The sequence below is a fragment of the Monodon monoceros genome, unplaced genomic scaffold (assembly GCF_005190385.1).
Source record: "Monodon monoceros isolate NGI ecotype Baffin Bay Population unplaced genomic scaffold, NGI_Narwhal_1 Super_Scaffold_15, whole genome shotgun sequence".
Taxonomy (NCBI): Eukaryota; Metazoa; Chordata; class Mammalia; order Artiodactyla; family Monodontidae; genus Monodon; species Monodon monoceros.
In genome coordinates this window covers 61113869-61136545 of record NW_021703771.1, presented here as the reverse complement: position 1 = coordinate 61136545, position 22677 = coordinate 61113869, and the positions used below count along the sequence as shown (strand labels likewise).

Genomic DNA, 22677 nt, shown 5'->3' with positions numbered 1-22677 from the left:
TAAAAGGCTTTGGGAGATTCAGTTTTGCCTTTCAGAGGTCTCAGCTTAGTCCTTTAGCCTTCTGCCCCGTGCAACTTCAAATTTTGGCAAATGTCTTGAGGGAGAGACTGGCCGTGTGTTTGAGGCCCCTCAAGTCTCCAATTTTGTCACTCCAGCCCTGCGTGAACGCCAAAATCTCTGCTGGTTTCTCTGTCCCCCAGTAGGGGCCTTCTGCCAGGGGGTATGCCTGGATTCTCAACCTCTAGATGCGCCCAGAATTGGTAAGTGACCCCAGGTGAAAAGTGGCTGTAGGCATAAAATGACCATGCCCTCCAGGGCTTCCTCCTTGCCTGTTTTGTTTCAGGCCCCTCCCTCTGGTGGGTCATTGTTTCCTAGTACCACAAGACTGGGAGATTTTACTACCTCTTTAGCCTCCCACATTGGCCTTGTGTTTGAGACTGATTTTATCACTTAACCCCATGCACCCACTAAAAATTTTGCTGGTTACTCTTTCTCCCAGTAGCGACCTTCTTCTTGGGTCCTCTGCTCATATGCTAATCAGCAAATGTCCCCAGACACTGAAACAGTTGCCAGTCCGTCAGCTTACCCCTGATTGATTCTCCCTCTCTGGAATTTTAGTCCATCTACTATACATTGTTTCTCTACTTTTCTGATGCCTTTAAAAATAAGGTTTTCAAAATTTATTTGGCTTTTTCAAGTTGTTGTTACCAGAAACATTGACCTGCAACATCCTACTGCATCCTACCCAGAAGCAGAAATTTGAGTGATACATATTCCACTTAGAAAATTTCTAAATGAAATTACTTTTTTGTCTTTGGTTCTCATTTTTTTCTTTCTGTGTTGTTAGTCCTTGTTAGGGAAAAAAAGAAAGATACCTCACCCTATTTTAGTGCATTAGTAAATGCAATATTTACTCTCAGAGTGTAGTCTGCTATTATCTGGCTTTTTCTTTCTTTTTCCCTGAAGTGCCTTTGTTAACAAAGACAAATAATCATGGATCACTAGGATTAGATAATCTGTAAATTCAGTTTATTGTTGAGTATATTGTTATGGGAACAATTAATTATAACATTGATTTTCTTCCATGCATGTAGTTTCAGATGATAATGAAGACACTGATGGTGACGGTGTTCATGAAATAACAAGCCGAGATAGTCCAGTTTATCCCAAATGTTTGCTTGATGATGACCTTGTCCTGGGAGTTTACATTCACCGAACTGATCGGCTTAAGTCAGATTTTATGGTTTCTCACCCGATGGTGAAAATTCATGTGGTTGATGAGAATACTGGTCAATATGTCAAGAAAGATGACAGGTAATTTTTTTAATTGTGCAGCCAACCCTTGAAATTGAAACTGTCTACCATAGAAGTCTCTTTTCTGCCATTGACAGTCAATGGGAATAGAGCTATATATAGATTTGTATTAGAGAATGGTATACTAATTGTAGGTGTTCATCAACCATTGATATTGATCAGTATGTTTTATAGAAGAAATGGAGAACATGTGTTAATTCAGTAATTCATTTTAAGTGAAGGGGAGTTGAGAGAGTTTCTCCCAAGCTTAACTCTCATTGTATGGCATTTAACTTGCATTGTAAATCATCTGATGTGGCACTGCTTTAATTGTCTCTAACCTCATTTTTTTCTTTTGAAGTTAATATGTTATCTGTGCCTCAGATGAGACAAATGTCTTGAATTTAATTTTTCCTAATATTAATTCTATAGCTAATATGTGTTTGAAGGCCCAAACAGGAAGTATAATATTGATAAAATAAATGACAGTACTAGAATTCAAAAAAAATTATTTGTTTGGAAAAATGGCAGGCCTGGGAAACTTGAAAATTATCAGAAATGTTATTCACTTATTCATTTGTCTTGGAGCATACAAAGAAAATATGACACACCTCAAAGTACTTACAATCCTGTTGTGATCATTTTGTTATTTAAATCTAATGTACTAATTTATCACAAACTCATTTAAGATTCTGAAGGTGTTACTTAATTCCAGCTTTGTATGCCAAAGGTGTAATCACACCTCTCACTTTATGTGTAAATAATAAAGTAATTCTATGAAACTGACTGATAGTATGTAAATACAAGATGAAACTAAGATACTACTACTTTTACGTCGCATAAAATTTGTAGTTTTCTGGATAGATAAAATTTTTTTCCTTATGTATCATGGCTGTTTATTATTTTTGGTCACCTCACCTTGAACACTCTATCACTCTATTTTTTTTCTTGCCTTAAAATTGTAAAGAACTGTGTTAATGAAAGTATCTTTTTTGAACAGTGAACGGCCTGTTTCATCTTACTATGAAAAAGAGAATGTGGATTATATTCTTCCTATTATGACCCAGCCATATGACTTTAAACAGTTAAAATCAAGACTTCCGGAGTGGGAAGAACAAATTATATTTAATGAAAACTTTCCCTATTTGCTTCGAGATTTTGATGAGAGTCCTAAAGTCATCCTGTTCTTTGAGGTATGAATTGAATAGAGCAGTTTAAACTAAATTTTAGTTAATATTTTAATAGCACAAATATAAGCTATTATTTTAGTAGATCAATAATACAACAAAGTAGTGTGAGAATTTGACCTCTAGGAATAATGTATTTGTAATGTGCTATGGAGATACAAGTAATCGTGTCTTTGCTGAGCCTTTACTAGTACAAGTAGTTAGCCATTTGATTTACTCTGTATTATTTAATCCTTACAACAATGCCATGACTATTCACTGAAGTGATGAATCTAATCTATGTCTAAGCAGCCTTCCATTTTTAACCCTCCTCACAAAGAATAAACTCATTTAACTGTATCAGACTTCCTAAGATTTTGTATACTACTAGGAGAAATAAAGAAGAAAATACACAGATTGCTTGACTAATACAATGTATCATATAACCAAAATGAAGTAGAGCTTCTTAGATGTCAAGGGTTAGTGGAGGGTCATAGCAGTCAGGGAAAGCTTTATGGAGTAGAGCGCCTGTGAGCTGACCTTTTTTAAAGAATTAAATTTATTTAAACTAAAAAAAACCCAAACCGGTTCACCTGTTCTCTTAACCCCCACCCCCCGCCCCTAGCAACCATCAATCTGTTCTTGTATCTATGATCTTGGTTAGTTTATTTGTTTGTTTAGATTCCACATATTAGAGAGATCATACAGTATTTGTCTTTCTCTGACGTATTTTACTTAGCATAATGCCCTTGGGATCCATCCATGTTGTCACAAATGGCAAAATTTCATTATTTTTTATGGCTTAATGATATTCCATTTTGTGTGTGTATGTGAGTGTGTGTGTGTGTGTGTGTCTGTGTGTCTGTGTCTGTGTGTGTATACCACAGTTTCTTCATGCATTCATTCATCAGTGGACATGTAAGTTGTTTCCACATCTGTACTGTAAATAATGCTGCAATGAACAATTTTGCATTAGGGTTTTTGTGGGTTTTTTGGATAAATGCCTAGAAGTGAAATTGCTGGATCATATGGTAGTTCTACTTTTGATTTTTTGAGGAACCTCCATATTGTTTTCAACAGTAGCCTCACCAGTTTACATGCCTACCAGCAGTGCACGAGGGTTCTCTTTTCTCTACATCCTTGCCAACACTCGTTCTAATCTTTTTGATGATAGCCATTCTAACAGGAGCGAGGTGACATCCCACTGTGCTTTTGACTTGCATCTTTCTGATGATGTTTGATGTAGAGCATCTTTTCATATACCTGTTGGCCAAATGTCTTCTTTAGAAAAATGTCTCTTCATATCTTCTGCCCACTTTTTAATCCGATTATTTTTTTACTATTGAGTTGTAAGAGTTTTTTACATAGTTTGGATATTAGCTGACTTATTATTTCTAATTTTTTACTGCAAAGGAAATGAAGGCTCAAAGTATAAAGTGATTATCCCAGAGTTACTCCAGTTTTAGGTGAAGGTAATTAGTATTTAAAGATAATTTGAATCTAAAATACCACATTTCTTTTCCCTACTTCATGTTATCTCTCCATAAGCAAAGGAAAGGAGAGAAAGCCTCTCCTCCAGTTTAAGCAAGATGGAGAATTTTAGCATGGGAAAAGCAAGGCATGACCAGAGCCAATAACTTATTTTGTAGAGTCACTTGTTTTTATGATCCTTAACTTTCAGATGATCTAGTGTGTTTATGGTATGAATCCACCATTTACAATTGTGATTATGTTGTATGATTTGTACAAAGCCATGCTTTTTAAAAAAATGATATAATTTGTGTATAAAGGTATGTTTCTGTGTCATAGAAATTTGTCCTCCATTATCATAATATTATTTTATACTCATTTTAATAATATTATGAGATTTAAGAAAGTTAGGTTGTTGAATTATAAACACTTTTGGTTGATTCTTTTTTTAAAAGATTTTTTTTTGGGGTGTTAAACCCAAGTCTTTTTTTTTAAATTTATTTTTAAATTTATTTATTTATTTTGGGCTGTGTTGGGTCTTCGTTTCTGTGCGAGGGCTTTCTCTGGTTGTGGCAAGCGGGGGCCACTCTTCATTGCAGTGCGTGGGCCTCTCACTATTGGGGCCTCTCTTGTTGCGGAGCACAGGCTCCAGACGCGCAGGCTCAGTAGTTGTGGCTCACGGGCCCAGTTGCTCCGCGGCATGTGGGATCTTCCAAACCAGGGCTCGAACCCGTGTCCCTGCATTAGCAGGCAGATTCTCAACCACTGCGCCACCAGGGAAGCCCGGTTGATTCTTAAGGTTTGACATAAAATGTTATTGTCTACAAAACTAATTTTTGATTTCAACTTTTTAATGGTGTATTGAGGACCACTCGATAATATCTATCAGAAGTTCTTAGAGCTATTATTCTATTTTCAGGTATTTCAGCTAAGGGAAAAATGACAAATGCACAAAGATGTGTGTGTAAGGATATTTATTTAAGCAGCGTTTATAATAGCAGAAATTTTAAGGAAACAGGTCTCTTCAATTAGCAAGAGGTTTGGTTAAATAAATAGTTTTTTTATTAAATTTATGATATTTCTAATACAGAAGAATACTAGGCAGCCATTAACATGATGGTATACATATGTATGTATTGACTCGAGCTATCCACTACATATTACATGAAAATAGTTTGCAAATAGCATTGGAACACACAAAAAGGTTTAGATACCTATAAACTAGATGTTAATGTTGATCAGCTATGGGTCTGGATTATAAGTTTTTACTTTATTATATATTTTTCTTATACGGTCATTATTTTTTTCACTGAGAATGTATTACATTGAAGACAAGTTTAAGTATAAAGAAGAGGAATAAATGGAGTGCATATTATGTTTTAAGCAGTCCTCTATAAAGATTTGTTATCTCAGCTGAGCTTTTGATAAGCACCAGTAAGTGGTAGTCTCTGACATGTACCTAGAATACATGTAGTCTCTGTGGCAGGTTGGTTGCAAATCCATGAGCTTTAATATCCAGTCAGGGTAGAGATATGAAAGAAGTTCTCTTGAGAAGCCTAATGACAACATATATCCAAAGAGAAAATACCCAATTTCAGGAAGCTGATCCAAGGAAAAACCCACAGATTAAGGCCATGAGTTTTTTAAACAAACAATTCGTTGAAGTCTGCGCTCATACATTAAAAAAAGAGCAAAGCTTAAGAATTTTGTGCTAGGTGTATTTTTGCCAGGACTATATTTGAGGTAATTAATGCTTTGTCTTGAATTTTAAATAAATCTTAAAGATTTATTGATAAAAGCTAAAGTGGTCAAAAAATGGACCTTACTAACTGGATGAGTTAACTCAAAAGTGAGTGAGATGAAATAAAAATGTTTTTCTTCTCTAAGGGAGGATTTTTAAAATTTTAATAATATATTATTAGGAAATATTAAATTTTAGATAGCCTAGTATACTGTGAAGTAATTTGTTATGCTTATTTACAGATTCTTGATTTCTTAAGCATGGAAGAAATTAAGAACAGCTCTGAAATTCGAAACCAAGAATGTGGCTTCCGGAAAATCGCCTGGGCATTTCTCAAGGTATGTTTTTCATCCATTTTAAAGAATGTTTAAAATAATCTTCAAATCTGATGCGCTACTTTTTTCCAAGTCAGTTTGGTTTCATATAAGGAGTTATGATAAGGAGGTAAGATTGCCATGGTAAAGAGTTACTAATTCAAGCTCAGGTGATGCTCATTCAGATTCTTAAATATTTATTGAGTGCTTAGTGTGTGCCAGGTACACTATTTGGCTCTAAGGATCCAGCACAGAGGAAGACACACACAGCCCTGATCTCATTTATTCAACTCAACAAGTTATTTATTATTTATGTGCCAGCCACTGTTCTAGTCAGTGAACAAAGAAGATAAACTCCTTGACCTCATGGCCTTCATATTCTAGCAAGAAAAACAGACATAGAACAATTGATTATGCAACTTAGCATTTATTACAATTTTTATAAATACTCTCAAGTTGGATGGGGTAGATGATGAAAACATCCTGCGGGGTCAGGAAAAGGTCTCCTGCAGAAGAGACATTGAACCTGAGCATGAGCTGGATGGCAGTAGTGGGAAAGAGAGAGTTCTAGGTAGAGGCTACAGGCTATGCAAAGACCCTGATGTTGGAAGGAACAAGGAATACCTAGATAACCACAAGAAGGCCACTAAGATTGGAGGACAGAGACTGAAGGGGAAATGGTGCCTGAAGAGCTTGCTGAGGTAGACAGGGCCTTGATAATACAAGGTCTTTGAGCCATTATAGCAACAGGGCACCATTATAAACTTTAAAGAGTAATGGGGGGCTTCCCTGGTGGCGCAGTGGTTGAGAGTCCGCCTGCCGATGCAGGGGACACGGGTTCGTGCCCCAGTCCGGGAAGATCCCACATGCCACGGAGCGGCTGGACCCATGAGCCATGGCCGCTGAGCCTGCACGTCCGGAGCCTGTGTTCTGCAACGGGAGAGGCCACAACAGTGAGAGGCCCGCATACCGCAAAAAAAAAAAAAAAAAAAAAAAAGTAATGGGAAGCCGTTTAAGGATTTTAAACAAAAGGATGAAATAATCTGATTTATTTGTTAGAAAGATTACTTTGCTGAGTGGAGAATGGATTAGAGAGGGTACAAAGGTATGTACTGGAAATCAAGGTAGAAAATTCTTGCTGTAGTCTAGGTATAAAATGATGGTGTCTTGACTAGGATGTTTCAGCAGAGATGAAAGAGGTGGATAGGTTAATGTTTAAAAAGGGGGACATTTTACTTACATAATTCTTTTATTTCTGACTTTAAACATAAATTTGAGTTTTAAAATGTCTTGAGTAATTAACCTGTTTTGTATTGTCTTATAAAACTTTTCCATTTGTGCATCCATCCATTCAACAAGTATTTACTATTTGAAATGTATATGGTAAATAGTCGATGAAAATAGTCTATGAAATGCCGGGTACTCTGCTAAATATAGGGCATTCATAGATAAATTAGACATTGTTCTTGCCCTCCAGTTCAGTTTCTGTATAAACGTATTACCTATATGATTATGTGCTATGGAGTAGATGCTGTGAAAACCCAGATGGGGCACTTAATCCATGTTGTGGGTTAGAGGCTTTAGGAGAGGTGCAGTCGGCTTGCTGAATGGCAGTCTGATAGGCTGAAGAATCACTTAGTCCATTGTACCTTCTAAAATCTCCCTTCTATAACCTGTTATACCTTTTTCTAGACACCCTCTCATACCAAATAAAAAAGAAAAAGGCAAAAATAAAAACAAACAAAAAAACTGCAAAAAAGGGTCACTTTCACATAGTAAACATTGCCATCTTGTGGTCTTATTAGAAACTTTTCATTCCTTTTATGCTATGGTTTGTGCAGAACTGCAGTTTACTGTAAACTGCACTTGGGAAACAATGTATTTCACAGCATTTTTACCTTTGTGTCATATTAAGTTTTATTTATTTATCCACTTTATGCCATTGATATAAATGGCAGTCAGGAATAAAGTGTACATTATTCTATGTGCATCCTCTACTAGAACATATATCTCTTTCATTAGACTGTAAGCTTTTCAAGTCACTGGTGATTCTTTTTGGCCAATTTGTTGAACATATTTTAGTCCTTATTTTACCAGATCTCTTTGCATTTAATATATCACTCTTCAAACTCTCTGTTTTATAATATCATCACTCTCCGCATATTAATGGCACATAGGAAGTGCTCCGTGAATATCTATTGAGCAAGTGGCATGAATCAAATTAAAATGTGAATGTTTTAAAACCTATACCGTTGGTTCCAGGACTGCCCTAGTTAACTGTAAAGTTATCATAGTGGTCCAAATGAACCCCAAAGGACCTTTGTCCAGATTTAAATGAGACTTTATCCGAATTCTCAGGTAGAGGCGCTTTTGATTCTTTAAGCACATATATATGACTAATCTTTTAAACTAAAAAATAATAAAGCCTTATTTATTCAAGTTCCACTTTGTAGTTTTGTAATCATAATGGCAGGATCTTGGCTGAATCTTAGTTGTTTACTCATACTAAGTAGCGTACTAGTATAAACTAAATTGCCTGGTGAATATTAATACAACTTGTGGAAAGTATGATTTAGAATCTGGGGAATAAATATCTTCTAAAAATGATATCATTCCCTTATGATAAGCTTCAGGCAGATAGTAGTACAGTTTATGAAGGGAATCTCGACTGCTTAATATTTAACGACTGAATATCTCAATTGCTCAATTTGTAACTGGTTTTTTACCCCTCTATATCATAACATCACCTCTCAGCTTATGACCTCCATTGACTTTACATCTTCCCCTGAGAGGGGTAGGGAAAAGATGAGCTATATTTTTTGCCAACTCTGTTTCTTTATTGATGCCTCATTCCTGAACACACTGCAATCTGGATTTTGCCTCAGCTAGTAAAGCTTCTCCAAACATATCACTATGACTTCTGTTTACCAAATTATTGAACATTTTCTAGTTCTTCTTTTATCACACCTATGTGCGTGATATCACTCTCTTGAAACTCTTGTTACCTTGGTTTTCTCGACACCATCCTTTCCTGATTTTCCTTATCCCGTTCCTTCAGTTTCCTTCCTGGTCTACCACCTATCTCTTTAATATCAATCCTACTCATGATTCCATCTTTAATCCACTTTTCTTAGACCCACTCTTCTTGTGTGTGCCTCAGAATTCAGACATTTCAACTTGGGTGACCCATAGATATCTGACCCCCCCAAGCTGAACATCTTCCCTAGATCTCTTAACTTTTCCACATCTGCTGCTTCAGTTGGTAGCACCACCATCTGTCCAGTCTCCCAAGTTTACAACCTAAGAGCTGCCCTATCTGTTTTGGTAGCCACAGATCATAAGTGACCATTTGAATTCAGATTAATTAGCTAAAATTAAATATAATTAAAAATTAATTTCCACAGCTGCACTAGCCACACTTCAAGCGCTCGATAGCCATGTGTGACTAATGGATACTGTTTTGCATGGCACAAATAGAGAGCATGCCCATCACCACAGAAAGTTCTGTTGGATAGCGCTACCTTAGAGTCTTTCTTGATTCTTCTCGTTTTTACTTTCCAAGTTGCATGAGTCAGTAACAGTTATTAAATATTCCCTGTACTCGGTCCCTTCCTACTCTTGGAGTTTGTCAGCTCCACCTGCCTAAACTGCTGCAAAAGCTCCCAACTGTCTCTACTAATTTGTAAAGGACACAAAAGTTAACAAAGGGATTTTCTACTTGAGTCAATAGTCTAGTGAAAGAGGACCCATTTTGAGTTGGTGACATTATTTTTCTCATAAGAATCTCCATTTATGTAGCTGAAACATACGTTGTCTTGTTTAATAGTTTCTCTTGATTGAATAGACCTTTTTAAGAAGGTAGACTAAAATATTTTTAAAATGTAATAAGGGGCTCAAACAAGTTTAAGTATCTTAATTACTTTTTTAAAATAATTTTGACTTTTTAAAAATTTAAACATCATGAAATTTTACCACTAAAAATACTGATGCTGAACAAATGGGAAATTTGTTTCTGTGTTTAAATAATATGCATTTTAATCTTTATTACAAACAGTATTATTACAAACAAATGTGTATTGATCACCTCCTTTGAAAAAGTAACACCCAGCGCAGTAATATAAATGCTTTACCAACAGTCTGAAGTTGTATAGGGGAAAAGACAGCCATTGGGAAGATATTTTAAGTCATTTGGGCTATCTTGTCAAAATGACCTGGAACTGTGCTTGACCAACTGTGTCAGTGTTCTTTCCTCTGCTTTACAAATCTAAAGAATTTCAGCATGCCACGTTAATCTTTTTAAAATGAGTTTTTGACTATATACTATTGCTTTATTGGTTGTATTTTCAATGAAGGAAACATTTTATTTGAATTCTTATTTTAAGCTTCTAGGAGCCAATGGAAATGTAAACATCAATTCGAAACTTCGCTTGCAGCTGTATTACCCACCCACAAAGCCTCGATCCCAATCAAATGTCGTTGAGGTTTTTGAGTGGTGGTTAAAATGCCCAAGAAATCGTTATCCATCAACGTTGTATGTAACTGTAAGAGGATTAAAAGTTCCAGAATGTGTAAGTTAATAGCACATGCAAAATATATATCTTCCATTGTTGAGATTAAATGGTGACATGTTTCTATTTCTAAAAAGGTGAAGTCTTTAGAATTATTTTAATAGACTTCTGAAATAGAAAGGGACCTTCAGAGATTATATATTAAGCCCGTAATAGCTGATACTTAAAAGATACTTAAATGAATTTTAAGTACTAAGTATAGATTTCAGTTTTAGGAAAAAGAAATATTTTTTTAATAATACTGATCCTTAAAAATTAAAGATAAGAGAATGATTTAAAGTGGGAGTTGACAAATATTTTCCATAAAGGACCAGACAGTAAATAGTTTAGGCTTTGTAGGCTATACAGTCCCTGTTGCAGCCACTCAACCTTGCCTTTATAACGTGAAAGTAGCTACATAGACATATGTAGGTGATAACTAAACAAATGGGTTTGGATGTGTTCAAATAAAACTTTATTTACAAAAACATCATCAGGCTACATTTGGCCCAGACCATAGCTTGCAGACCCATGAATTACAGGCACATTTTTTTACAATATTATTCAAATAATCAATAAGTAATATTTCTACTTCTGTTTCACATGGGTTAAAATTATGAATATCTTAGCGAAGCATTTGTCCTAAAATGAGGTGAAACTTTTGCTTTTGTCTCATTGCTATAAGACATTTCAGGCCAGTTGCATATTCTGTAGTTGATATTATAAAATGTGACCATAGGGTTGGTTTCATTGGTTTGAGTGTAGTTAAACCTATTTTAAGAAATGGAGGATTTAAAAATCCTTAGATCTTTATGTTATCAGTTTCATGATCCTAAAGCCAGAGATACCATAGTACAGTGTCAGAGCCATAATATAACATCTGGTAGGTATTGGTGAAGAGGCAGAAACAAAGGGACAGAGTTACTAAAACTATTTTATGTAACTATTGGAGTTCTGTTTTATTCCTTCCCCCTTTTAAGGCTTTTGGGTTTAGGACTGTAATTTCAAGCAACCTTTATTTTATTTACAATAGTGTACAAATAAAAGTAGAATTTTTTTCTGGATTACATTTTGAAAACATTTTCATATTATAATGTTTGTTTCAATATTTTAAAAACCATATATGCTAGAAAAGAGAAAAAGATTAACGTGATATATACATTTTCTCACTTTCTATACATATTTAGATAAAGCCATCTTACCGTTCTATGATGGCTCTTCAGGAAGAAAAGGGTAAACCATTGTATTGTGAACAACACCATGAGGCACGTTCAGTAGACACAGCACCTGGATTAGAAGATTCAAAGGAAGTGGTGAAGTGGAAACGACTGCCTGGGCAGGTGAAGTGGTCTCTGACACTGGATTCATTTAGATATTTACTCATTTACCTTAAAAACGCCAACAGCTCCTATGGTAACTGGCTTCCTACTTAAAACTCCCAGATTATCCTTGTTTTTAACCATGATCTTGTCTTTCTATTCATTCATTTGGTAAATAATAATAGAGTGCCTATCATGTGCATGAAGACACTATCTTAAGTTCTTTAGTGACCTGGGGAGTTTTATTAGTTTGTCAGAGCTGCCATAAAAATATATCACAGACTGGGCCTCTTAAACAACAGAAATTTACTTTCTCATAATTCTGGAGGCTGGAAGTCCCAAGATTAAGGGTGGGCAGCGTTGATTTACTCTGAGGCCTTTCTCATTGGCTGGCAGGTAGCTGCCATCTTGCTGCTTCTTCATGGTCTTTTCTCTGTGTGCGTGCATCACTGGTGTCTCTTCTTATTATTATCAGATTAGGGCTGTACCCTAGCAACCTCATTTTAACTTAATCAGCTCTTTAAAGACCTTATATCCAAATACTGTTACATTCTGAGGTACTGGGGTTAGGGTTTCAACATATGAATTTGGAGGGACACAGTTCAGCCCGTAAATCTACAATTTGTGGATTCGTGAACTTTTTTATAGCTCCTGGCTTCTTCCTGAGTCACATTTTGATAGAGATAGGTGTATGTATATATCTTTACCACAAGTTGAGCTGTATTTAAGCTTTTTCTAAAGTTCTCTTACTTGGTTAGCGTATTTTGTAGTGGCAAGAAGCATTACTGATAAAGTTTTGCAAATCTCTTGTTTCCATAAAGAGTGGAGTGGTTCATTTTATATACTCAGTATATACAAAGAATGACTGTTTTCCTAGACCTGTTCACATTTTGTTTTGCATGATATCTGACTTTCTGAGGCTCATTTTACAGATACATCTTAAAATCAATTTTAAATACTTCAGACATAATAATATGGAGAGAATAATACTTAGACTGTGGCCTTGGGGACCTTTCACGTCAGTTGGGGACACGGGAAGTGGTTACAGTGTTGTTCACTGTCAGGTTTGCTGCAAAGAAGTCTTGAGGAAATATAGCTATAAAAATAATTGTTTAGATCAGTAGTTCTCAAAGTGTGATTTGGGGACTGCTGGGAGTCCTGAGATACTTTCAAGGGGTCTGTTGAAGTCAGTCTATTTTCATAATAAGATCATAATGATTCTAATGATTCCATAATGATTTAGTTTTTCTTTTTGACTTTCATTCTCTCACAAGTATACACTGGAGTTTTCCAGAGACTAAATGATACATGATATCACAAGAGGGTGAATGCAGAAGCAATTATGAAATTCCAGCTATCTTTTATTAAGCCAGATGTTAAAAAAATTTTCAAAAATATAGAACAATTCCACTTTATGTAGTTATTTTTCATAAAAAGAAATTATTTATGTTAACATTTAATAGGCTTGCTCTGTTGTTTTTTAAATGATTAACAAATATTTTAAAAATTTCTCAATTTTAATTTCTAATATAATAAATATCTGTTTATATAGCCACATAAACAAAAGCTTTTTGGAGTCCTCAAAATTTTTTTAAGACTGTAAAGCACCCTGAAACTAAAACAGTTTGAGAATTGCAGCTATGTAGAAGGTGATCTGGAGTGGTGGAAGAAGGGTTCATTCAACAGGTTGGTGGAACTTGAGGTAGACTTTAAAGCATGGCAAAGTTAGGAGTGGGTGAAGAGGACAGGGAGGAGTATTTCATATTGTGGCAATGTTGTAAATAAATGGGAAAGCACCTGCTGTATTCCTCAGGCACTCAAAACTTGGCTGGCTGGAAACCCAAGTTTGTATAAGAGGTAAAAGTGGTGTGATAGATTAGGCCCACATTGTGGAGTGGCTCAAATGGTAGGTAGCCTAATATTTGATTGTGTGGGATTGAGAGATAATGGGAGGTTTCAGGTAGGGAGGAAGCACGATAACAGTTGTATTTTAGGACAGATTAACGCTGGCGATGGCAGGTAGATCTTGAGGTAGGATACACCAGAATGAGAGAAAGGTAGCCGTTGCAGTCATTGATGTGTGAGGTGAGAAGGGTCCAACCTTGGGGTATTGGTGGTAAGAGTGAGAAGTAAGAGGTAAATACAAAAGGAAAGACCTAGTGTGAGTTAGTGACTGACAAGGTAGTGAAGAAGGGGAAAGAGTTGAAAATGTTGAGGATCTTTATTGCTGCTATTAAACGTTCATCAAGTGCCTCTTCTGCGTACAGTGTCAAACTCTGGGAATACAAAGGAAATGATGGTGCCGTTAGTATTTTGGCTTAAGTGATGAGGCACAGAGTTTTCTTTAACTACGTCTCCTCCTCTAAGAGCAGCGGCAAGTGGTTATGAAACTTCCTAACTTTTCCTTCAATTTTTGTCTTCTTTTTATCCCCCTTTCCCTTTTCTATATCATCCCAATAGAGAATGGAGGGAAAATGGTGTCTGGTACATTATTGGCACCTAATAAATGTCTGTTGAATTTTTCGCCATTCTAGTAGCTGCTCATAATGCTGCCTCTTCATAATGCTGCTAAATCTTGATGCTACTTGTGAAAAACCTGGCACCAATCTAGAAGGCGGGCCCTTGAACCAGTAGTCTTTGACTCGGCCCGTTAAGCTGGGCTTAACCCTCTGAATAATCCTTATTAGCTATATATAGTAATAATAATTACAGGTTTACTGTGATGAATATATAAAAAGACATTTGTAATAAAGTGCCACATTCTTGGCATATAGTAAGGGCTCAATATATGTTCAGTTGAACTTTTTGAATAATAAGAAACACAGGAACTAAGGCTCACAAAAGTTTGAAAGAGAGAATTAGGACAAATAAAAGTAAGTAGTGGGCTTCCCTTGTGGCGCAGTGGTTGAGAGTCTGCATGCCGATGCAGGGGGCACGGGTTCATGCCCCGGTCCGGGGAGATCCCACATGCCGCGGAGCGGCTGGGCCCGTGAGCCATGACTGCTGAGCCTGCGCGTCCGGAGCCTGTGCTCCGCAACGGGAGAGGCCACAACACTGAGAGGCCCGCGTACCGCAAAAAAAAAAAAAAAAAAAAAAAAAAAAAAGTAGTATTTTCTACAGCAGATAATAATTCACAGAAAGTTTTGGTTTCATCTGATAATAAGGAATGAAACATAAAAATTATGAAGGAATTTTAATAAAATTAGTGAATGAGAAATCAATAGGAGGTGATTGATTTACTTTGAAAATACATTTTGGAAGGCAGTACAAATAGTGGTTATTTTAAGAGAGAGAAAAAGAAAGAGAATGAATATTCATACATCATGGACTTCAGCTAGGCCTATATGGCATTTATAGACTCAGAACAAGTTTATGGTTCAGCAAAAATCACTTATTAGTTGCTGTCATGAAATAATGGTGTAACATACATTCATTTTTGTGGCTGTATAAAAATAATGTGGTAGTGACAGCTTTAGAGTATCAGATATTGAAATTTTCTATTCATATTTTGGGTGAATAGTGCTAGTTAGGCATGGAGTATAAATTCACTTAATTTTCTGGAGAATTGAAAGTGATTCTCTGCTTTGAAAGTAATTTACTATGGTTTTCCATCATTTGCTTACTTGCTTTCTTCTTCCTCTGCGTCACAGTAAAGGGACTTTTTAAAAAACCAGAAACTGCAACAGCTACAATAATTGAAGTTAACAGCTAGCTTTCATATTTTCATGTTTCTTCATCTATATTAGTAAAATGTATGTTTTTCAGGCTTGCCGTATGCCAAACAAGCACCTCTTCTCACTAAATGCAGGAGAGCGAGGATGTTTTTGTCTTGCTTTCTCCCACAATGGAAGAATATTAGCAGCAGCCTGTGCCAGCCGGGATGGGTATCCGATTATCTGTGAGTAATGATCCTTCTGTTTAAGCTGATTGTAGTCTATACGCAGGATGAGTTTTGGTTTTTAAAATTCATTGAAATCTTAATTTGAGTCATCCACCAGTACTACTAAATTAAAATAGATTTCCTCAAGTAAAGTAACAATTCTTTTATAATAATTTTGCACTTTGCTATACAATGTAGGTCCAGAAATAGAATGAAAATGATCAAATGAAGGAAGATAAATTTATTTTTAAAACATCCAGGAGGTATTTTTTTAAGCATTTTCTACTTTAAATATAGAAATTTTGCAACATGAAGGATTAATAAATCTCTTGACGAATTTTAATCCAATTTTAGTCAGTTGATAGTAGTGATAATTTGATTATGAAAGCCCTCAAATTTGTTATGTGCAACTAAGACCTGGCACAGCCAAATAAATAAATATTTTTTAAAAAGAAAGAAAGAAAAACTTGAATTTAGATATACTTACTGCTTCAATCTCATAAAACAAAAGAATCTTTGTCGTTGTTTTTTGATTATGGTGTGTCTACTAGGAATTCATTTAGCTTCTAGGATGTGCAGATTGATGTTTTTCACAAGTTTGGGAAGTTTTTCATCTTTATTTCTTTGAATGTTCTTTCTACCCCTTTCTATTTCTTCTCTTCTTCTGGAACTCCCATCATTTCTATATTGGTACACTTGATGGCGTCCTACAGGTCTCTGCACCTTTATTCATTTTCCTTCATTTTTTTTCTTTCTGCCCCTCTGACTGCGTAATCTCAATTGACCTGTCTTCAAGTTTACTGACTATTCTGACAGTTCATATCTGCTGTTGAGCCCCTCTAGTGAATTGTTTATTTCAGTTATTGTACTTTTCAACTCTAGAATTTCCGTTTGGTCCTTTTTTATATTCTCTATTAATTGCTAAGAAATAATTCTCACACCTTCGTTCTTTAGATGTGGTTTTCTTTATATCTTTGAACATGTTTACACAAGTGAATTTAAAGTTTTTATCTAGGAAACCAGTGTCATGGACAGTTTCTGTTGACTGCTTTTTTTCCTGTGTGTGGCCATACTTTACTATTTTGGGGTTTTTTTAGGGGTATGTCTCCCTAGAAAATTAGGTATTTTAAATATTACAATGTGGCAACTCTGGAAATCAGATTCCCCTCTTTACCCCCCCTCCATCTGTCCACCTGGGATTTGTTGTTGTTGTTGTTTGTTTAGTGATGTTCCTGGACTAATTCTGTGGTCTTTATCCTTTGTCAGGTTTTACCCCTGGAGTCGTTGCTTGGTTAGCTTAGTGGTCCACTAGTGGTTAGAGAGGGATTTTTAAATGCCTGAGTGAATGGGTCTCCCAGCCTGTGCCGAAGTGCCGTGTGTGTGTGTGTGTGTGTGTGTGTGTGTGTGTGTGTGTGTGTGTGTTTCCAATTCTAAAGTAGGGAGTTTACAACTTTGCCTTAGCCTTTACTTGCACAGCCCTCAGGGCAGTCACAGTAAGAGACAGGGCCTTTCAGGTCTTTCTTGCACAGTATATACACAGCCTTTCATGCGTACGTGTCCTTCTAGATTCCCCAGAATGTATTGGAGCTTTTCAAACTGCCCTATGAACATCTCATTCCCAGTTTTTCCTTTTGAATTTTTTGGTCAGCTTCTTCTTAGGCCCACCTGGTATCACTGTGTCAGATAGCCACACCACTGATTATTTCATGCACCCTAGAGTTTCAGCTCTTCACACAGATCATGCTCAGAGCCAGGTCAGATAAAGCCAAGCCCTGAAAATGGAGCCTTTCCGGGAGCTGCCAAGCTGTCCAGCAGTGATAAATCTTGGAGATGGGGCTTTGGAGATCTTCAGGCCTCTTCTGCCCCATCCCATAGCTGCTAGGCTGCTGGTTTTCTTCGTAGTTTCAAGGCTGTTGGTTTTGAAGTCCACTTTGGAGCTTGGGAGAGGGGAATGGGAACAGGACAAATTAAAACACCGCAGAGCTCAGTGTTCTTACCAAGATTCAGCTGTTTTCTTTAATAAATGCTCCTCAGATTTTTGCAAGCCTTTCATTTCCAGAGTTCTGAAAAAGTTAATTTTGACAATTTTTGCCAGTGTTCTCGTTGCTTTTATGGGGAAGCAGATTTTCCGAGGTCTTCATTTTGCTATTACAGAAGTTCTTGTGTACTGCTTGATAGTTTAAAGAGCAGTTGATTTTACCACTAGGTGGAAGTAGAGACTTGGAAAGTATTTTCTGTGTTAAGTTGTTATCTTAGATTTCATTTTGTATATATATATATATATATATATATATATATACATATATATATATATATATATGTAACATAGCCATACCACAATGCCTTGTTTCTCAGATTAAATCTCTGTCCATTCTCTCACAGTAGTGTCTATCATTTTTAGTATTAGAATTTTTTTCTCACAATAGCACAGTTTAAATTTCTCATTGCTTCGAATAGTTAAATTTTGGTTGGAATTTGATTGATTTTCAGATAAAATAATAACTTATTCATGAAAGACCAAATTACAGAACCTTTGAAGTGAATTGCAATTTAAAAGTTATTTGAGGGACTTCCCTGGTGGTCCAGTGGGTAAGACTCCACACTCCGAATGCAGCGGGCCTGGGCTCCATCCCTGGTCGGGGAGCTAGATCCCGCATGCATGCCACAACTAAGAGTTTGCATGCCGCAGCTGAGACCCGGCACAGCCTAAATAAATAAATATTTTTTTAAAGTTATTAGATTAATAAATTGATTATCAAAGATTATTAGGATTGCTTTGAAGAGATAAGAATAATTGTTAATTGTAGCCCATTATAAAATTTTCAGTATGTAAATTCTTGTGTCTAAAGCAAGTGAAAACTTACTTTTAAGTAGATTTTGACTTTTTTTTTTTTTAACAAGATGTTGGGGGTAGGAGTTTATCAATTTATTTATTTATTTTTGCTGTGTTGGGTCTTCGTTTCTGTGCGAGGGCTTTCTCTAGTTGTGGCAAGCGGAGGCCACTCTTCATTGCTGTGCGCGGGCCTCTCACTATCGTGGCGTCTCTTGTTGCAGAGCATAGGCTCCAGACGCGCAGGCTCAGTAGTTGTGGCTCATGGGCCTAGTTGCTCCACGGCATGTGAGATTCTCCCCGACCAGGGCTCAAACCCGTGTCCCGTGCATTAGCAGGCAGATTCTCAACCACTGCGCCACCAGGGAAGCCCTAGACTTTGAAATTTTTTAATACTGAAAATGTCTTTGGTGATAATATTCTTATAGACAGTGCTTACCTGGTATACAAATTATTATAAATTATGAATTTTTATGTTATTCGGTTAAGAATCCTCTATCTGGAAACATACTAATTTTTGAATATTTTCATTAGTATATGAAATTCCTTCTGGACGTTTCATGAGAGAATTGTGTGGCCACCTCAATATCATTTATGATCTTTGCTGGTCAAAAGATGATCGCTATATCCTTACTGCATCATCTGATGGCACTGCCAGGTCAGTATCCTTGAGAAGTACTCGCCGTGTATGCTGCTTGCCCTCAAAGAAAGCAGAGCGAATGAATATAAAGTGATATAACTACTCTTATGCTTCAGTGATGTTTTGCTTATCAAGGAACCGTCATAAACATGCATCATACAGACTCACTGATTAAATAAGAAGTAATGAAAACGTTTTTCCTAAAGGCATTCTGTTAAATATATTTCGTTTATGTAATATATAATGTTTCTAGTCCTCACTGTCTTTAAATGATCATTTTGTACACTCTTTGATTAATATTTTGAGATGAAGTTCTTAAACAACTGAGATTTTTCCTGGAATATAAACTCTTGATGGCAGGGGTTCCGCCTCCACTGTTAGCTGGATGCAGAGGCCAGGACATGGTGCTGCTCAATGCACAGTGTAGGGTCAGTAAACGAATATGCACCTTATGTTTTAAGAGCTTAATAGATTGTCAACTATTTGCATTGTTCAAAATGTTAGTTTTGGAAATAATTTAGCCCCTTCCAATTTAATAAGTATCACAATAAAATATTTTAAAAGTTACTTTTTTAATCTGTTACATTTATTTCCTACCTCTGTTGTCTCTTTAGTATCTTCCTCTATTGATTTTTTCCTCTCATCTTAGAAGTATGTTCAAATCTCCTTATCTTAAGGAAATCTTTCTCTAAACTCCTCCTGCCTTTCAGGCTACCACATTATTTTTCTTTCTACACCATCAAGAAGCATCCTATACACACTGTCTTTACTTTCCCCCAGTTAGCCTGGCTTTCACTTCCAGCATGCTATATAAACTTCCTTTGAGAGAGCTGCAGTTTCTTACTAATTTTCAGATCCACTGGCTAGTTTTAGTCCTTACCCTGTTTGCCTTCACTGCAGTAATTCATTATTGACCAGTCTTGAAATATTTTCAAGTCATGGTTTTCATTGACAACCTCTTCTGTTTTCTTTTTATCAGTCTGACCAATTCTCATTCTCTTGTTCCTTTTCTTCTGCCTGTTCTCTGTAAATGCTTATCCCCAAGATCCTTTATTCGATGTCTCCTGTGGTTTGGTGTGCTTATCCTGGTCTCTCTCATCTCCTTGGCTTTGAATCTCACTTACATGCTAATGACTTGGAGCTCCTTCTCTTTTTCCGAATTCAACTTTGTATTACACACTTCTGTCTGGATTGCCCAATGGCACCTCAGATCCATAACGGAAATCACCAAATTTTGTTTTCATTTTTTAGCCCTCATATAGTTTTTAATGGCATCCTTATCCACCCTGTCTCCCAAGCTGGGAACTCAGAGTAGTACTCATGTTTCTTTTCTACATACAGGTAGTTCTAAAGTATATTAATTCTGCCTCCTAAAAGCCTCACATTCTGTCACATTCTCTCTATCCTCACTGCTGTTGCCTTAATTCAAGTCCTTGTTATCTTTTGCTTAAACTGTTACTGCTAAGCTTTCCCAGTGTTCACCCTCTAGCCCCTCCATCCCTGCTATGCTAAAATTCTTTCCAAAACCATCTTTCATAATGTCTTGACTTTAAAAATCTTTGCGCTTTGGAAAATATTCCAGTTCCTTAGCGTGGCATGACAGGCATGACCCTCATTGACCTTCTGTCGTCCCTTGTGCACTTCCCATGTACCCTCTGCCTCACCCACACAATCTTTTGAAATACCTTTAGCATCTTATCTTCTTTGGCATCTCCATGTTACCTGTGGGATCTTCCTATGCTGACATGCCCTTCTCCTCCCGTTCCTGCCCAACTCATTCACTCAGCACACGTCTAAATGCCTTTTGTAAGCCAGGGTGCGCTCCTAGTCATCATTTAAAACCCAGCTCAGATTTTACCATTTCTTGAAGTCAACTTGGGTTTCCTCGCACAGCATATATTGTAGTAAAGGATATTTTTTTCTTTCTGTAGCTTGGAAGTTGATACTAATTTAGGACTCTTTACATCCTAAAAATACTGTTGTGAAGGATTAACTGAGTGAAGAGAGAAACACTGTGGCTAGAACAAAAAAGACAGTGAGGTTTTTGAAAGAGGTGAAGAATACTTACACTGAATGAGCTAAAGTCAAAAGGAAGAGAACCAGAGTTGCTAATGCTCAAAAGTGGCAGGAGTTTGGGTTTCTGCCCAGGTCTTCTGTTATCCTCTGGGGTCAACGTCACCTGTTATTGTTAGCGTCTCCTGAGTAACTGTTTTCCACTGGTTAGCTCTCTGCCAGATGAGCTTAACCTAAATCTCCATCTTTAGTTATCTTCAGTATAATTTGAGAACACTACAGATCAGCAGCTCCTAATATAATCAGAAAGACTTATCCATGTGTAATGGCTCCCAGATAGACCCAGAAGGCCCCACTCTGCTCTCTCTTCACACATACTGTTTTAACTTTGGAATGTCTTTTTTCTTTCCTAATTCTGATAATTTTTGTGTGTGTTCATCTGGTCTTTACAGATTTGTATATCACTGTTCTTCTCTGTCTACGGTCAATCTGATTTTTTTTCACAAACCCATTAATACATTTCTTTTGATCTTGGATTCTACCATTGCTTGGGTGATGAAAGCCATCATTGGTACCGATTCCGCTTTTATGTAAAAAGCTTCATTTTTATTTTAAGATATTGTGTCTGTTCTAATTATATTGAGCTGTTTTTAAGGTACAGTTACTTCATTTCTTCTTGTTATATAGTATTTCAGATAATGCCGCTGAGATTTATTAGCAGGCCACTGAAGTTTTTATCTTTTAGCATTCTCCTTAATATTCCCTCCAAATTAGTGATTTTGTTCTTTCTATAAGTACTATATTTCATGTTACATGTGTTCATTGAAAGTATCACTGTGGTAAAAATGTTTATGCAGTGACACACATGCTTTACTTTTACTTGAAAACATGTTCTTTCACTTCCTTCATTTATTAGGTTGGATTCTTAGTAATTAAAGATCATATCCTGTATTTTAAGCAGCTGCTGAGAAAACTTACAGAATGTTATTCTTGAACAGCAACTGTATTTTTTTATAGATGATTTTGAAAAAGACTTAATTTGCTTCAGTTCTTAGACAGTAATTAAAAGGATGAACTATAAATCCCCATATTAAAAAATTAATAAATTCTTCTAATTCTGATAACTTAAATTTTTAAAAATCGAGTGCTTCCCACTCACAAAGCACCTGTTTGTTCCTAGATTTTGCCTATTTTTGCATATTGACTTGCAGAGTATCTAACATGATAGTTTAGCTCTTAGAGTTTGCTCTTGTCAAGACTGTAGCAATAACAATATTAATTTCTTTTAAATCACCTATTATATAAAGGAAGAGATAACAAGAGTAATAAACATAAAGTGAGTGCTCGACGTTAGATAGCCTGTTTTCTATAAAATATTGTAATGATTTTAATGTTATTTTACTCAAGTATTTATATAGTAATTTCAGTGTGCCTTCTAAGTCTTTGAAATGTTTATGTTCATTA

The 22677-nt window shown here is 36.2% G+C and overlaps 1 protein-coding gene across 11 annotated transcripts in view; it reads left to right on the top strand.

Annotated features, from left to right (window-relative positions):
* Positions 1 to 22677, top strand: part of AHI1 (Abelson helper integration site 1) — a 212064-nt gene that overhangs the window by 29587 nt on the left and 159800 nt on the right. For all 11 annotated transcript variants that reach the window (XR_003793672.1, XR_003793671.1, XR_003793673.1 and 8 more), the window contains 7 exons: positions 1095 to 1314; positions 2294 to 2486; positions 5913 to 6008; positions 10367 to 10552; positions 11719 to 11871; positions 15616 to 15748; positions 19095 to 19218. Coding sequence is in view for 8 of the 11 variants with exons in the window: in XM_029223601.1 (XP_029079434.1) it covers positions 1095 to 1314; positions 2294 to 2486; positions 5913 to 6008; positions 10367 to 10552; positions 11719 to 11871; positions 15616 to 15748; positions 19095 to 19218 (1105 nt within the window). In the remaining 3 variants the exon portion in view is untranslated. The remainder of the gene's footprint in view (positions 1 to 1094; positions 1315 to 2293; positions 2487 to 5912; positions 6009 to 10366; positions 10553 to 11718; positions 11872 to 15615; positions 15749 to 19094; positions 19219 to 22677) is intronic.